Raw genomic sequence first — 17,068 nt, 5'->3', positions numbered from 1 at the left:
CATAAGCACAGAAATTCCTTTGCAAGACTCTTGCCCTAGCACACATTTCCTTAGTCTAGAAAAGTTTCCCATGGAAAGGGCAGGCTGGGCTTGGGTGTGTGTCTGTCTTCTCCAAAGGCATTGTATGGCTTTCTTAATAAATGGAAAATAGGTCTGTAAGATCACAACTGAATTAGTTCCCAAGATTCTTCTTTTAGCCAGGGCAGCATCCCAGCACAGGACTCAAGATTCTCAGTTCTTTTGGACAAAGTCAATATTGTTCTTTTATAAAGCAATGATCATGAAAGGAGGCAGGTCTTTAAAACCTACACAAACGAAGAGTACAAAAGAGAAAGGAGGGAAGTTTGGAAAGACTCACAGAAAAGACAGTGTCTGCCAGGAAGTCCTTGAAGCAGAGGGTGGTGAATACCTCCCACGGAGAGGCTTTAGCAAAAGCCAAGGAAGCCTCATGCTGGTCAAGACTGGCCTTGGTGAGCAAGAAGTGGTGACCTTGTGCACCACTGTGGAGAAAAGTGCTTCCTGGGCAAGTTTTCTCACTCCAGCCAGAAGATTTCAGCTGCTCCTGCTATACCGTTTCTTTCCAGAAATACGAAGGCTTGTGAAAGACAAGTATGCCTACGATGATCACTGCGACCAGGATCAGGGTGAAGAGGACCATGAGGAAGACATAGGTGGAGTGGGAGAGGGGTGGGGACATTGGCTCTTCAGCTGGAATCTTGTTGGTCAGGTTCAGCATGTAGCCCAAAGTCCACCCAACGCTGGTGCTCCGGACCTGCAAACAGTGGGGAAAGTGTTGTTTTTGGTTTGAGGATTAAATGAGCTTTCATTCAACCCTACCCATAACACTGAACCACCAGGAAGTGAAAGCACCACGTTCAGTTCTCTAAAGAGATTACTTCTATTGGGAATATGGCTGTGAGGAAACGGAAGCAAGTGATTAGAAGCAGAGTGTAAGGAAAGTGTGGGGCCTCACTACTGTATTCCCCAAATCCAGAGAGGAATTTCGCGAATGATGGCTCAGTTCTCCTGCCAAGAACTTAATTCAAATTAGGCCTTTGGAAGTTTGCATTCCTCTTTTGCTGTTTGTGTGAATGTGGGTGGGTGGGGTGGGGGAGGGGGCTGGAGGCTGACAGGAAGCAAGCAAAAGATGAGAGACTGATGACTGTCCCTGTCCTTCTATATACATGTCAGGCCCAGGAATCTCATCCATACAAAACCAGGACTTCTGTTATGATTCAACTAGGGAAAAACTGGGGAATAATCCCCACCAAGTCAGTCATTGCGTATGCATGAGAAAGGATTATTCTCAAATGAAAAAACATTCTCCAACCCTGCCATCTTCCTAGGGATATTTTCAAGTCACCTCGAAACGTATTGAAATATAGGTAGTCTGTGAATAATAAAGAATTGTGGAAATGTTTCTATTACATGAGTTGTATGTGGTCATGGTAGGAAAATCGCGAAGTACAGATATCTTCTTTTTTGAAGATAAAACCACCTCTGCTTCATCACTCAGAGTTGTTGTTATTATCATTCTGTGTCATATCCTACCAATTCCTCTGTGCATGTTTTTCACAGAAAAAAGTGGAATTAAATTGCATGTAGAATTCACTTAACAATTCTTTGTAAATATTATCCCACATCTCTTAAGGGATTTCTGCAGCATCATCACTGGTATGAACTGCCTTATATGGTCATTTTTTACTCACTTTATTCAATTATTTATAAATCCTAGAAATGGAGTAGTTGGACAAAGTGATGTACATATTTTAAGGCTTCTAGCACATATTGCCAAAACAGTCTTCCTAAAGGTTATGCCAGTTTACATTCCAGTCAATATCATATGAAATGTTCCTCTCCCCTAAGCCTTTACCAGTACTGGGAATTAATAATTTGTAAAATGCCCACTTCCTTTTATGGGAAACTGGAACTTTATCTGACTGCCTGTGTCAAAGAAGCCTCCAGAGTTACCGGAGTTATCACCTAGGGTTTAGAAATAACAGATCAGAGTTTGTACCTCAGAGAATATAAGTCTGACATAGACATCTCTCTCAAACAGACAAACTATGATGGAACAGAAGGAAAACTTGGATGTTAAAACAAGGAAAAGATTCAAATTAGCAGAGTCAATATTGACAAGAGTGTGATGAAACTAGTATTTTCAAGGCCACCACAGTCCTCCGCCTTAATTCTTTGTTTTGCTTGAAGTCACCATATTTAATAAAGGGGTAAATTGTTTTTGCCATTAATTGGTATGAGTTTAAAAGGTAGAGAAACACAGTCCTTAATATTTTTCATCAGGCACGAGTGTGCTCATGTGTCTCACTGCCGATGTAAATGTTGCTTCAGGCCTGAATGCCTGCAGGTGATGCTTTGGTAATGCACAGCCATGAGGTTGCTTCTTTAAGGCTTATGCTAAGCCTGATTTCTTAAGCAAAGGCCCCCATGCACAGTCACTCCTCTCATTCCTCACAGTGAGCTTTCAGATTGGTCATTCTTAAAGCTGCAACCAACAAGGCCTTCACCCCTTACGAGAAACCATGATCATCCTTTCTGGATTCATGAAGGGGCCTTTGGGATGGAGGTTGAAGTCAGCACACAGAATCACTGTGGCTGTTGAAATATTGTTATATTACTTTACTATCTCATATTTTGTCTTATAAGGGGTTAGTCACTGTTATATGAGCAGAAGGGTGAGGCTGAGGATGCAAGTAGACCTCCTTAGACAGGATGCCCACAACTGGCTGGTCAACATACCAGGAGAGCCAGACACAGAATGCCAGCTTGGGTTAAAGGTGAGGTGGCAGAACAATACATCAGGCCAAAATTTAAATCAGGTTGCCTCCTACCTCTTTCAAACTCAAAGCTGTCTCAGTCACTACCACCCAACTTCCCCCTTAACCCAACAAACCTTGTTCATGAAGTGAATATTTTTCCAGGACTCAGCTGTAAAATGGTAGCCATTCAGGAGGAGAGCCAGGATGTAGGTGCCAGAAAAGCAGTATTCACTCAGGTATTTCTCCTTCACTTCACCAAAATTCATCTGCACCTAGAAGCAAAGTGAAGAAAACATACTTGTACAACAAGCCCTTCTCCATAGCTGTCATGTTCACTATGGAGCTGATCAAGGGAGTAGAAAGCCCCAGCTCACATGGGCCTGAGGGTTGGCCTCTGCAGAGGGCTTTGGGAGTGGTGCTTCATGCCTTCCATGGGTGCAGGGGCTCATACTTTAGGGTCTGTTAAGGAATCTTTTCCTCTCCAGGGTTCTATGATACATTAATAAGTGCTCCAGGAGGAAAAAAAAAACACCTAGTTTCTGCAGTCTAATAGGTTCAATAACACTGAATTTTACTATATTACATTTTTCACACATATTCAAAACTGTGAAAAACTGTTACATGAACGAAATCATTAATTTTTGTTTAATGAGCTTGTCCACTTATACACACATTTACTCAATAAATATAGTATCTGTATTTTCATTTTACAGATCTTTAAGTGTGGGGAAAATGTGATCTTTCAACGTGTGGAATCAAAAGAACTAGGGCTGGAGTCCTGACTCTGTCCATACCGTCTCAGCTTCCTGCCCTTTGCTGTTGTTCGGTCACTAAGTCGTGTCTGACTGCAGCCCCATGGACTGCAGCATGCCAGGCTCCTCTGTTCTCCACTACCTCCCGTAGTTCGCTCAGACTTATGTCCATTGAGTCAGTGATGCCATCCAACCATCTCATCCTCTTTCTCCCCTTCTCCTGCCCTCAATCTTTCCTAGCATCAGGGTCTTTTCCAGTGAGTTGGCACAGTTACATTCGACAAACACTGCTCTGGAACCCAGTTCAGGAAGCATTTTGCTCAAGAATCCAAGATGCTCATCTTTCTCCACAGATCAGCAGCTGCAAAAAGCCTCACCTCTTGTAAAGGGCTGAGGCATATCTGAGCTGCTCTTTCTGAAAGCTCTGAATACCCTCCTTCATGTCCCAACTCAGACAAAATACTTAAGGGAAAATTCCAAATGTCCAGTCTCTTGCACAACCTTCAGATGTCCAGGCTCTTGTACAATCTTTCTTCCTCGGTTGTCAGTGCCCAAGAGAACAGCATTCATTTTCAATTAATCGCATATCTTCAGAATGAAAGCATCGTGCATTTTGCAACAGTGTCGACTTAAAACAGCTGCTGTTTTTAGCCACTCCTAGATGATTTGTTTTTTTTTAAGAGCAGAGTAAACGCCATATCTTTCTCTTGCGTCCCTGGAAATTTTCATCAGGTAGCACTGGATCTTGAATGACTCAGTGCCTTAGACCTTCAGTTCAGTTCAGTTCAGTTCAGTCTCTCAGCTGTGTCCGACTCCTTGCGACCCCATGAATCACAGCACGCCAGGCCTCCCTGTCCATCACCAACTCCCGGAGTTCACCCAAACTCATGTCCATCGAGTCGGTGATGCCATCCAGCCATCTCATTCTCTGTCGTCCCTGTCTCCTCCTACCCCCAATCCCTCCCAGCATCAGAGTCTTTTCCAGTGAGTCAACTCATCGCATGAGGTGGCCAAAGTATTGGAGTTTCAGCTTTAGCATCAGTCCCTCCAATGAACACCCAGGATTGATCTCCTTTAGAATGAACTGGTGGGATCTCCTTGCAGTCCAAGGGACTCTCAAGAGTCTTCTCCAACACCACAGTTCAAAAGCATCAATTCTTCAGGGATCAGCTTTCTTCACAGTCCAACTCTCACATCCATACATGACCACTGGAAAAGCCTTAGACCTTAGACCTTCTATTATAAGCAGGATATATATTGAACCTGTCTGATGGAAAAATGGTCTGACCACAGTGGTGTCTGTGGCAGATTCTGTGAACTGCCTGTCTTCCTCGAGAGTTAAGGGAAGTAGTGGAAGACAATGTGCTCAGCTCCAGGAAGTAGCTCGTCATGGATCTAGGGCTCTAAGCCAGTCGTAAAATCCTGAATCCTGCTTTCTCAGCCATCCCTGGCCAATGAGATGTAAGAGAAAAGAATACTAAGGAGCTTCTGGGCTAGGTTTTGCTTTCCTGTAAAAAGGAACTGATGGATCTGGGTGTGATCGCTGAAGCTACACCTTGTTTCCATGAGGAAAGTGGCCTAACAACAACCGAAGAATGACTGAAGATAGTCAAGCTGTTGAACCCATGCCAGCAACTGCCTATTGGCACACTTCAAATTAGCTGAAAATCATTACGACCTTTTTTGTTTAATCCATTGTATGGCCAGTTATCATGGAATGCTGGTGAGTTTATTTCTAAGTGTACCGTCTGGGCCTCTCAAATATGTGTGTTGGATCTTGGTCACATTAGCACAACCTGAAGAGCAGACTCACGTCCTCCCTGCTGTCAAGGGCACAGGGCAATGGTAACAACGATAACAGCTGCTGTTTCCAGTTGCTTACCTCTTCCCAACGCTGAGCGCAGAACTCTTCCAACTTCTCAGTCAACTTTTTCACAGATATTGGTTCCTGTGATGTAAGGTTTAAAAACTCCATCACATAGTAAAAAGCTGAAAATGCCTACAAGAGAAAAGTGCTGAGTTTGGTGCAGTGTCCAACACAGAGGGGCATTGATTCACTCTCCAGAAGGCCAAATCCCTAGGGAATGTGCCTAGAAATCTCTGAGGAATAAATCAGCGATCAGGTGATATTCCAGATCCAGGAACTGCTTCCTTCCTGGAAGGTGTCACTTTGCCGCTGACAGGTATTTCTGAGCTGTTTGGTAGCTAATTTTCCCTACAATCAGGGAGAAAGAAAGAGAATCAGGGAGAAAGATAGGGAAAAGAGAAGATAAAAGAGAGAGGAAGAGGTCAGAAAAATCCCATCTTTAAAAAGCTATTATGTATGAATTTTTAATAAATAAAGCCTGGAAAATTCTACACAGAGGTAAAGGGAGTGATCTCTAGCAAAATTATAAGGTGTTTTTTTCTTTTTATTTATCCAATTTTGGGCCTATTTTTATAATGTACAAGTTCTTTCTTTAAATAGCCAATGTTTATTTAACAGATACTTTTTGCAGGTCTATCATGAGCTAGACACAAATTAAAAGTTTAAAAAAATCATCATCGTCATATATGAAAACTATATAAAAAGTTAAAAAGTGAGTTAAAAGGAAAACATTCTAGAGTAATGGAAATAAAACCCCAAATAACCAAATGGGACCTTAAAACTTAACAGCATTTGTACAACAAAGGAAATTATAAACAAAACAAAAAGACAACCTGCAGACTGGGAAAAATATTTGAAAATGATGTGACCAACAAGGGATTAACTTCCAAAATATACAAATGTAGTAAAGTAATGCTCAAAATTCTCCAAGCCAGGCTTCAGCAATAGGTGAACCGTAAACTTCCGGATGTTCAAGCTGGTTTTAGAAAAGCCAGAGGAACCAGAGAGCAAATTGCCAACATCCGCTGGATCATGGTAAAAGCAAGAGAGTTCCAGAAAAACATCTATTTCTGCTTTATCGACATGCCAAAGCCTTTGACTGTGTGGATCACAATAAACTGTGGAAAATTCTGAAAAAGATGGGAATACCAGACCACCTGACCTGCCTCTTGAGAAACCTGTATGCAGGTCAGGAAGCTAGAGTTAGAACTGGACATAAACAGACTGGTTCAAAATAGGAAAAGGAGTACGTCAAGGCTGTATATTGTCACCCTGCTTATTTAACTTATATGCAGAGTACATCATGAGAAACACTGGGCTGGCAGAAGCACAAGCTGGAATCAAGATTGCTGGGAGAAATATCAATAACCTCAGATATGCAGATGACACCACCCTTATGGCAGAAAGCGAAGAGGAACTGAAAAGCCTCTTGATGAAAGTGAAAGAAGAGAGTGAAAAAGTTGGCTTAAAGCTCAACATTCAGAAAACTAAGATCATGGCATCTGGTCCCATCACTTCATGGGAAATAGATGGAAAAACAGTGGAAACAATGTCAGACTTTATTTTTTGGGCTCCAAAATCACTGCGGATGCTGATTGCAGCCATGAAATTAAAAGACGCTTACTCCTTGGAAGGAAAGTTATGACCAACCTAGACAGCATATTAAAAAGCAGAGACATTACTTTGCCAACAAAGGTCCATCTAGTCAAGGCTATGGTTTTTCTCGTGGTCATGTATGGATGTGAGAGTTGGACTGTGAAGAAAGCTGATCACCCAAAGAATTGATGCTTTTGAACTGTGGTATTGGAGAAGACTCTTGAGAGTCCCTTGTACTGCAAGGAGATCCAACCAGTCCATTCTAAAGGAGATCAGTCCTGGGTGTTCATTGGAAGGACTGATGCTAAAGCTGAAACTCCAATACTTTGGCCACCTCATGTGAAGAGTTGACTCATTGGAAAAGACTGATGCTGGGAGGGATTGGGGGCAGGAGGAGACGGGACAACAGAGGATGAGATGGCTGGATGACATCACCAACTCAATGGACATGAGGCTGAGTGAACTCCAGGAGTTGGTGATGGACAGGGAGGCCTGGCATGCTGCAATTCATGGGATCGCAAAGAGTCGGACACGACTGAGCAACTGAACTGAAGTGAACTGAACTGAAGGCTTAATATAAAATAAAAAAGTAAAAAATGGCCAGAAGACCTAAATAGACATTTCTCCAAAGAAAACATACAGATGGACAACAAGTACATGAAAAGATGCTCAGTATTGCTAATTATTAGAGAAATGCAAATAAAAATTGCAGTGAGCTATCACCTCACACCAGTCAAAATGTCCATCACTATTGGAGAAGGAAACGGTAACCCACTCCAGTATTCTTGCCTGGAGAATCCCATGGACGGAGAAGCCTGGTAGGCTACAGTCCACGGGGTCGCATAGAGTCGGACACGGCTGAGCGACGGAACGGAATGGAAAAATAATACATGCTGGATAGGGTATGAAGAAAAGGGAACCCTTCTACACTGTTGGTGGGAAAGTAAATTGGTGTAGTCACTATGGAGAACAGTCAAGAGGTTCCTTAAAAAAACTAGAAATGGTGTTACCATAAGATCCAGCAGTCCCACTCTTGAGCGTATGTTCAGAGAAAATTCTAATTTGAAAAGATACATGCACCCCAGAGTTCAAAACAGCACTGTTTACAATAGTCAAGACATGGAGGCACTCTAAATGTCCATCAACAGATGAATGGATAAAGAAGATGTGGTATATATACACAATGGAATCATATTCAGCCATGAAAAGAATGAAATAATTCCATATGCAGCAACATGGATAGACCTAGAGATTATCATACTACATGAAAAAGAGAAAGAAAAATATCAAATGATATCACATATATGAAATCTAAAAAAAAAAATCATACAAAAGAACTTACAAAATAGAAACAGACTCAAAAGACATAGAAGACAAACTCATGGTTACCAAAAAGGGAAAGTGGGGAGATGGGGAGGGATAAATTAGGAATTTGTTATTAATATATATAAAACAGATAAGCAACAAGGACCTACTGCAGAACACAGGGAACAATGTTCAATATCTTACAGTAACCTAGAGTGGAAAAGAATTGGAAAAGGATATTTATATATAAATAAAATCACTCTAATGGCTAATGGGAACACACTAATGGCTATATGAGAGTCCATAATGTCAATGTATCAGAGTTCATTCAGCAACTCCCTACTGGTGAGCATTCCTTTGATTCCAGTATTTTTTCCTATAAGCAATGTTGCCATAAATACCTCTATACGTTTAGCTTGTGAACTGGTGCGCTCATCCCTCAGTGGGAGATGAGCTCTGTAGGAACTCTAAAAGGCAGCCTCCACATCCTTTGAACTTGGTAATTCCAACACTTTAAATATTGTATGCCAGTTACAGAGCAAGATCATGGTATAGTCTTATTTCTACCATCTTAAGCCAAGCCATCATCATCTCCTATGTGGACACTGCAATGACCTCTTGTTGGTCTCCCATGTTATCTTTCTAGTCCTATCCCAACCCATCCTGAACTGGCAGTCATAGGAATCTTTTAAAAACAAATTTGATCATATCACTCTTTGCTTAAAGCCTTCAGGGACCAAATTCTACTAGATGTCTTAAAGCCACGCATGTTCTAACCCCACCCTCTAGGCCAATACCATCTCATACCACTGCTGACCCACCCACCACATCCCAGCCACCTAGGCCTTCAAGCATGCCAAACTTTTCTTCCCCCTCAGTTATATCATTGCTCTTCCCTCTATTGGAGTTCACTTCCATGGCTCCTCTTTAGAGAGATCTTCTAATCACCCACCTAGACTAAGATGCTCTATTAATCCCTCTTACAGTACTTTTTTTCTCCCCAACAGTTGCCACAGTTTGACTTGCTTTGTCTGTATCTCTGGTCTCTTGTCTGCCTGCCCTCTAGAACACCAGCTCCATGATGTCAGGACCACATCTGCCTTGGCTCTCAGATGAATCTGCAGCACTAACATGGCACTTGGCACATGGAAGAGCTCTATAAATGTGTAAATGGCAGAGAACTACCCTCTCTCTAATTCCTAGAGCACTGGCTAGAATGTAAGAGACACTTGGCAAGTCTCTGTTGAGGGGACTGGAGAGCTATAATATGAGACTGGATAGCTATAATATGCATTTTCTGAGGAGTCTGTATGCTCAGTCGTGTCCTACTCTCTGCAACCCCATGGACTATAGCCCACCAGGCTCCTCTGTCCTTGGAATTTTCCAGGCAAGAATACTGGAGTGGATTGCCATGCTTATTTCAGGGATATTCCTGACCCAGGGATCAAACCCAAGCCTCCTGCATTGCAGGTGGATTCTTTACTGCTGAGCCACTGGTGAAGCATAATATGCATAGTGGATCCTGAAAAGGTTCTCCCCTATTAATTAAAACTATTAAGAGTGTTTTCCTCCAGTGAACTGATTGTGGGACAGGAAGGAAAGACCTAAGTTTTTACTGTAAACTTTATATTTTTAATATAAACAAATTTAACGAGATCTACCCTCTCAACAAACGTTAACGTATACAGTGAAGTACTGTTTAACTCTCAGGACAAAGCTGTACAGTAGATTTCTAGAAGTTAATCATCTTGCATAGCTGAAACTTTATGCCTATTGATTAGCAACTCCCCATCTCTCCCCTCCATCAAGCCCCTGGCAACCACCATTCTACTCTCTGATTGAGTCTGTAAGTTTGATTATTTTAGATATCTCATGTAAATGGAATCACATATTATGTGTCCTTTTGTGACTGGCTAATTTCACATAGCTAATGTCTTCAAATGCCAGGAAATCAGAAGATAATAGCTCCTTGGCAGGAAAACTATGACAAACCTAGATAGTGTGTTGAAAAGCAGAGACATTACTCTGCTGACAAAGGTCCATATAATCAAGGCTATGGTCTTCCCAGTGGTCACGTATGGTTGCAAGAGCTGAACCATAAAGAAGGAAGAATGCCAAAGAATCAATGCCTTTGAACTGTAGTGCTGGAAAAGATTCCTGAAAGTCCCTTGGACAGCAAGGAGATCAAACCAGCCAATCTTCAGGGAGGTAAACCCTGAATATTTAGTGGAAGAACTGATGCTGAAGCTCCAGTATTTTGGTCATTGGATGTGAACAGACAACTCATTGGAAAAGTCCCTGATGCTTGGAAAGATGGAGGACAGAAGGAGAAGAGGGTGTCAGAGAATGAGATGGGTGGACAGCATCACCGATGCAATGAAAATGAACTTGGGCAAGCTCCAGGAGATGGTGAGGGTCAGACAGGCCTGGTGTGCTGCAGTCTATGGGGTCACAAAGAGTCAGACATGACTGGGCAACTGAACAACAACAATGTCTTCAAGGTTCATTTTTGTCTCATGTCACAGGATTTCCTTCTTTTTAATGCTCAATAATATTCTGCTGTATGTGTATACCACATTTTAAAAAATCCATTCCTCTTTCAACATTCATCAATAGATATTTAGGTTGTTTCCACACCTGGGCAGATAAACACCCAAAAGAAAAATTGCTTGATCATATGATAGATATATTTTTGATTTTGTGAGGTACCTCCATATGCCTTTACATAGTGGCCACATCCACAATATACAAAGGGGTCCATGTTCTTCACTTGTCTTTTGCTTTTTCTTTGATAATATCCATTCTATCAGGTATGAGGTGATACCTCATCGTGATTTTGATTTGCATTACCCAGACTGTTAGTTATGTTCTTCACTGTTGCATATACCAACTAGCCATTTGGGTATTGTCCTTGGAGAAATGTCTATTCAACTCTGTAGTCCATTTTTAATCGAGTTAGTATTCTTCTTGATGTTGGATTGTTGGAATTCCTTCTGTATTTTGGAAATCTACCTCTCATCTGATATACAGTTTGCAAATATTTTCTACCATTTTGTAGGTTGCTTTTTTACTCTGCTGATTGTTTCCTCTGCTGTGCATAAACTTTCTGGTTTGATGTAGTCTCGGTTATCTATTTTTGCTTTTGGTGCCTGGGTTTTTGGTGTCATATCTAGAACTCATTGCTAAGACCAATGTCATGAAGCTTTTCACCTATATTTTCTTCTTGAAATTTTACAGTTTCAGGTCTTGTGTTAAAGTCTTCAGTCCATTTTGAGTTGATTTTTGTGGATGCTGTAATATATAGGTTCAATTTTATTCTTTTGCATATGGATATACACAGTTTCCCTGAAACCATTTACTGAAGGGACTATTCTTTCCCCATTGTGTACTCTTGGCACCCTTGTCAAAGATCAGTTAATCATATATATGTGGGTTTTTTTTTTTCCAAGGACTCTATTCTGTTCCATGTCTGTCTTTATGCCAGCACCGTTGTGTTTTTATTACAGCACCTTTAATTAAATTAAATGTAATATATTTAAAATTCCATAAGTGGGATACCTCCAGGTTTGTTTTACTTTCTCAGGATTGTTCTGGCTTTGTATGGTCTTTTGTACTGCAAATGAATTATATATATATTTTTTCTATTTCAGTAAAAAAAAAACCACTGTGATTTTAATGGGGATTGCACTGAATGTGTGGATCACTGTTAGCAGTATGGGTACTTTAACAATGTTAAGTCTTTCATGAACAGAGGCTGTCTTTCCATTGTGTCTTTCTTAAATTCTTTCATCAGTGTTTTGTGGTTTTCAGTGTACAAGTCTTTCTCTGAGGAACTAAGGGGCCAAACAGAAAAGCTACCAGGAGAAGCTCAAGGCTCCTCCATGCTTTTTCAGTCCCATCCTACCTTGATTAGGGGAATTGCATTCAAAGGCAAGAAATTCCACTCTCATCCCCATCTTTCCACCCCCAACTGTGCTAAGTCAGAAGGGTTTGTCAAGCTTGAAATTAAAAATTGGGCCATGTTTTTCAGGAAGGAAAGGTTTCAAAAAAATTAAAAAGCAAATACAAAATAATATACCCCTTTTCCTTGAGATGTAGTTCCCAGGAGTGAGTGGAATGGAAAGGGCCTTTGGCCGTCCCCAGCATCTCCGGCAACCTTCTTCCCTTTTGTGGCACCCTCCTTTCTCTTCCAGCAGCTAGATCCAAGGCAAGGAACTTGGCTCAGAAAAACCGAAAACAGGCAGCCAGTGCCATTTCAGCTATGGAGCATCCAGGTGAGAGTGTAGTTTGTTCTGAGTTTGGATTTGGACCCAATTAATGACCAAATATTACCTTGCCAGCCATTGTGCAGTCATGTGTTTCCCTGAGAAAACTGGAGAGGCAGGTAAACTGTGATCTAGGCCATGGTTTAGGTGAGCAGGATCCATGATTTTACCCACCGTTGTTTTTCCAGAGACCAAGGGAATGAAGACCTCCATATCATTTTCAAATGGTAATGCCACATTTTAAGCCAGGTATGGTTATTACAGGGCCTGTGCTTTCTCCAGGAAGTTCTTTCTGCGACATTGAATTGGGCCAAGAGATCTTGGAAGAACCTCTGCTGTTGGGGTCTGAGAGAAGAGTTGAACCCCCTTCCTCACATGCTGATCTACTTTCTGAAAAAGGAAGAGTGTGAAGGCAGACAAAAACCCATTGTTTCTTTGAACGTAATCTTAAGTGATTGAGATAACATATATTTTAGTCAATAATTAGAACTCAGTTGATGGTAGCTTGGAAGAAAAGCTCTGACCAACCTAGACAGAATATGAAAAAGCAGAGACATTACTTTGTCAACAAAGGTCCATCTAGTCAAAGCTATGGTTTTTCCAGTAGTCATGTATGGATGGGTCACGACCAAGATAGTCATGATAATGTGGTCACTGACCTAGAGCCAGACATCTTGGAATGTGAAGTCAAGTGGGCCTTAGAAAGCATCACTACGAACAAAGCTAGTGGTGGTGATGGAATTCCAGTTGAGCTATTTCAAATCTTGAAAGATGATGCTGTGAAAGTGCTGCACTCAATATGCCAGCAAATTTGGAAAACGCAGCAGTGGCCACAGGACTGGAAAAGGTGTCTTCTTTCCAATCCCAAAGAAAGGGAATGTCAAAGAATGCTCAAACTACTGCACAATTGCACTCATCTCACACACTAGTAAAGTCATGGTCAAAATTCTCCAAGCCAGGCTTCGGCAACATGTGAACCGTGAACTCCCAGATGTTCAAGCAGGTTTTAGAAAAGGCAGAGGCACCAGAGATCAAATTGCCAACATCCGCTGGATCATGGAGAAAGCAAGAGAGTTCCAGAAGAGCATCTATTTCTGCTTCAATGACTATGCCAAAGCCTTTGACTGTGTGGATCACAATAAACTGTGGAAAATCCTGAAAGAGATGGGAATCCCAGACCACCTGACCTGCCTCTTGAGAAACCTGTATGCAGGTCAGGAAGCAACAGTCAGAACTGTACATGGAAAAACAGACTGGTTCCAAATAGGAAAAGGAGTGCGTCAAGGCTGTATATTGTCACCTTGCTTATTTAACTTATATGCAGAGTACATCATGAGGAACGCTGGGCTGGAAGAAGCACAAGCTGGAATCAAGATTGCCGGGAGAAATATCAATAATCTCAGATATGCTGATGACACTACCCTTATGGCAGAAAGTGAAGAGGAACTCAAAAGCCTCTTGATGAAAGTGAAAGAGGAGAGTGAAAAGGTTGGCTTGAAGCTCAACATTCAGAAAACAAAGATCATGGCATCTGGTCCCATCACTTCATGGGAAATAGATGGGAAAACAGTGGACACAGTGTCAGACTTTATTTTTTTGGGCTCCAAAATCACTGCAGATGCTGACTGCAGCCATGAAATTAAAAGACGCTTGCTCCTTGGAAGGAAAGTTATGACCAACCTTGATAGTATATTAAAGAGCAGAGACATTACTTTGCCAACCATGGTCCGTCTAGTCAATGCAATGGTTTTTCCCGTGGTCATGTATGGATGTGAGAGTTGGACTGTGAAGAAAGCTGATAGCCGAAGAATTGATGCTTTTGAACTGTGGTGCTGGAGAAGACTCTTGAGAGTCCCTTGGACTGCAAGGAGATCTGACCAGTCCATTCTAGAGGAGATCAATCCTGGGTGTTCATTGGAAGGACTGATGCTAAAGCTGAAACTGCAATACTTTGGCTACCTCATGCAATGAGTTGACTCACTGGAAAAGACTCTGATGCTGGGAAAGGTTGGGGGCGGGAGGAGAAGGGGACGACAGAGAATGAGATGGCTGGATGGCATCACCGACTCTGTGGACATGAGTTTGAGTGGACTCCGGGAGTTGGTGATGGACAGGGAGGCCTGGCGTGCTGTGGTTCATGGGGTTGCGGAGAGTCGGACACGACTGAGCGACTGAACTGAACTGAACTGAACTATAATTCTTGGTCTTCAGGACCGAAATATGACATTTGAAATAATGAGAAGATCTAGGGGCACCTCTTCAGCCTCTGCTTAAATTTTTTTCTTTCTGTAATAATGAAGAAAAGAAGGAGTCAGGATTCAAATGGTCCCCCAACTCTTCAAGATGTAATGAAAATGACACTGTCTTTCTTGTTTCCTTGAGACTTACTGAGTTTCTACTTCCTAAGTGTCTTTATAGAGGAAAATCCTTACCTCTATAAATCCTTACCTTCTTCTTCTTCTGACATCTGAGATGCCACCTGTGGCAGATTCTAATGGGTGCCTACCCAATAGCCTTACAGATTCCTTACAATCTGGCTTACAGATTCCTGATTTTACCTGTAGAGGAAAGCAATTTGCTCAAGAAGACTCCCCAGTTCCAGGGGATGAACAGTGATTGTCTAAACCAACCATGGTAACCCATTCCCCTTTATCACAGGTTGGTTTACCAAATTCTGGCTAATGGTATCTAAAAAGATGTCTGTTGACACTTCTGCAGAGTTGGAGAGAAATATATGCAAGATAAACTTCTTTCTTTCCTGCATTGGCTTTGCACAGAGCAGTACCTGACATCTTCAGTTCAGTTCAGTTCAGTCGCTCAGTCGTGTCCGACTCTCTGCGACCCCATGAATCACAGCACGCCAGGCCTTCCTGTCCATCACCAACTCCCGGAGTTCACTCAAACTCATGTCCACAGAGTTGGTGATGCCATCCATCCATCTCATTCTCCGTCGTCCCCTTCTCTTCCCGCCCCCAACCTTTCTCAGCATCAGAGTCTTTTCCAGTGAGTCAACCCGTCGCATGAGGTGGCCAAAGTATTGCAGTTTCAGCTTTAGCATCAGCTTAGCACCACAATAAAGCCAAGAAAATAATTGAAAGCTGATCCCAAGTCCTGACATTGTTAAGCTAAAGAACTAGCCCAGAATTACCTATCTCAAGGCTTATTACCATGTGAGAAGGTAAAGAATCCTGTTATTTAAACCCTTTGGAGGCACATATTCTATAATTTGCAACCAAAATCATTCTAACAAGTCTATCATTATTTCACAAACTTACCCCAAACTGCCCTTGGAGTGGTGGCAAGAAAACCCCATTGAAGGAGCAACTGGAGTAAGGGCAGTAACTGGAGTTAAAAAGTTGAATGATGCTTTGCTGGCATTGTTGGAAGTTTCCAGTGCCATGGATTTCAATTTCAAAGACTGGATAAAGTAAAGAATTGAACTCATGTCTCCTGGCACAGAAACCTTCGTAGAAGACACTCATGTTCATTTTCCTGAAGTATCCGGGGTGAAAGCATGGATCACGGATTATTCCATTTGTACCCTGAAGGGGAAAAAAATCACTTGAAGCATCACGTGCAAATGCTTTGGACAAAAGCACCAGTCTGACTTCATTAAAGTATAGCAACTGAACAACATCCAGACACTCAGCACTGGCATCAGTAGGCCCCTGCTCTGTCTTTTTGACCCTTGGGAATAGTCATATTTGTTTAACAGGCACCAGAAGTGGTATCAGATGTAAATAAACTTTTCTACTCATAGGAAGCTAATGTGGTTGAAGCTGGGCCCAGAGATTCCACTTGTTTGGACTTGCCCCAAGTGCTCAGGTCAGAAGTAGATCCACAAGGAACACTCTCAAGGGTCTCAAAATTCTGAGCCTGAGGTAGTTCTCTGGGGGTCTGCCTATCTCCCTGCCCCCACCTCTAAGCCAGAAGCAAAAATCCCAAGAACTAGAAGTGCCATAAATCGTATTGACAGAGGAGTATCAAAATGATTTTTAGCCCACAGCCCAATCTGTTCAAGAGAAGAAACGGGGCTGCTGTGGACGAGAGGCTTAGTGGAACCTTAGGGCAGCAGCCCCTCCACCCATGGCAGTCATCTTGTTGACGGTGCAGAAAGCTTGGGAGGAAAGCAGAAAACCGGTTGTCCCTTGAGTAGAGACAGGGAACAGCTGAATTTGACATTGTTGCTCTGTGTTTGTCAGGCTGTTTAACTATAATTGGCTTCAAAGTGGAAAAAGTGTCTGGGGACAAGATTTGTACCATTGATCAATAAACTCTGTATTTTCCCTTAAGTCTTTTTTCCTCCTCCTCTCCAGCTTTTTTTTTTTTTTAAAGAACCGTGTTTTCTGCATTTTGTAGGAAGTGGAGATTGAAAAGTGGGGAAGAGCTTAAAAATTGCATGCATGCACACACACACACATACAGTACTCTAGGTTTTTCATTGTCAGCTCCACAGGGATGAGAAATTATTTCCAAAGAAAGGATTTGAGTCGTGTTCTTGGAGAC

The 17,068-nt window shown here is 42.0% G+C and overlaps 1 protein-coding gene across 7 annotated transcripts in view; it reads right to left on the bottom strand.

Annotated features, from left to right (window-relative positions):
- Positions 1 to 235: 235 nt before the first annotated feature.
- Positions 236 to 17,068, bottom strand: part of ENTPD1 (ectonucleoside triphosphate diphosphohydrolase 1) — a 98,257-nt gene continuing 81,424 nt past the window's right edge. For all 7 annotated transcript variants that reach the window (XM_055425013.2, XM_088842200.1, XM_088842196.1 and 4 more), the window contains 4 exons: positions 15,838 to 16,104; positions 5,412 to 5,528; positions 2,912 to 3,049; positions 236 to 772 (listed from right to left, as the gene is read on the bottom strand). In XM_055425013.2, coding sequence (XP_055280988.1) covers positions 566 to 772; positions 2,912 to 3,049; positions 5,412 to 5,528; positions 15,838 to 16,104 — 729 coding nt within the window. In that variant the 3' untranslated portion in view covers positions 236 to 565. The remainder of the gene's footprint in view (positions 773 to 2,911; positions 3,050 to 5,411; positions 5,529 to 15,837; positions 16,105 to 17,068) is intronic.

Source organism: Moschus berezovskii, chromosome 12 (assembly GCF_049115385.1).
Source record: "Moschus berezovskii isolate FMDL1 chromosome 12, NW_MosBer_1.0, whole genome shotgun sequence".
In the NCBI taxonomy this organism is placed as follows: domain Eukaryota; kingdom Metazoa; phylum Chordata; class Mammalia; order Artiodactyla; family Moschidae; genus Moschus; species Moschus berezovskii.
The sequence above is the reverse complement of the archived record's forward strand: the minus strand, read 5'-3'. Positions and strand labels throughout refer to the sequence as shown.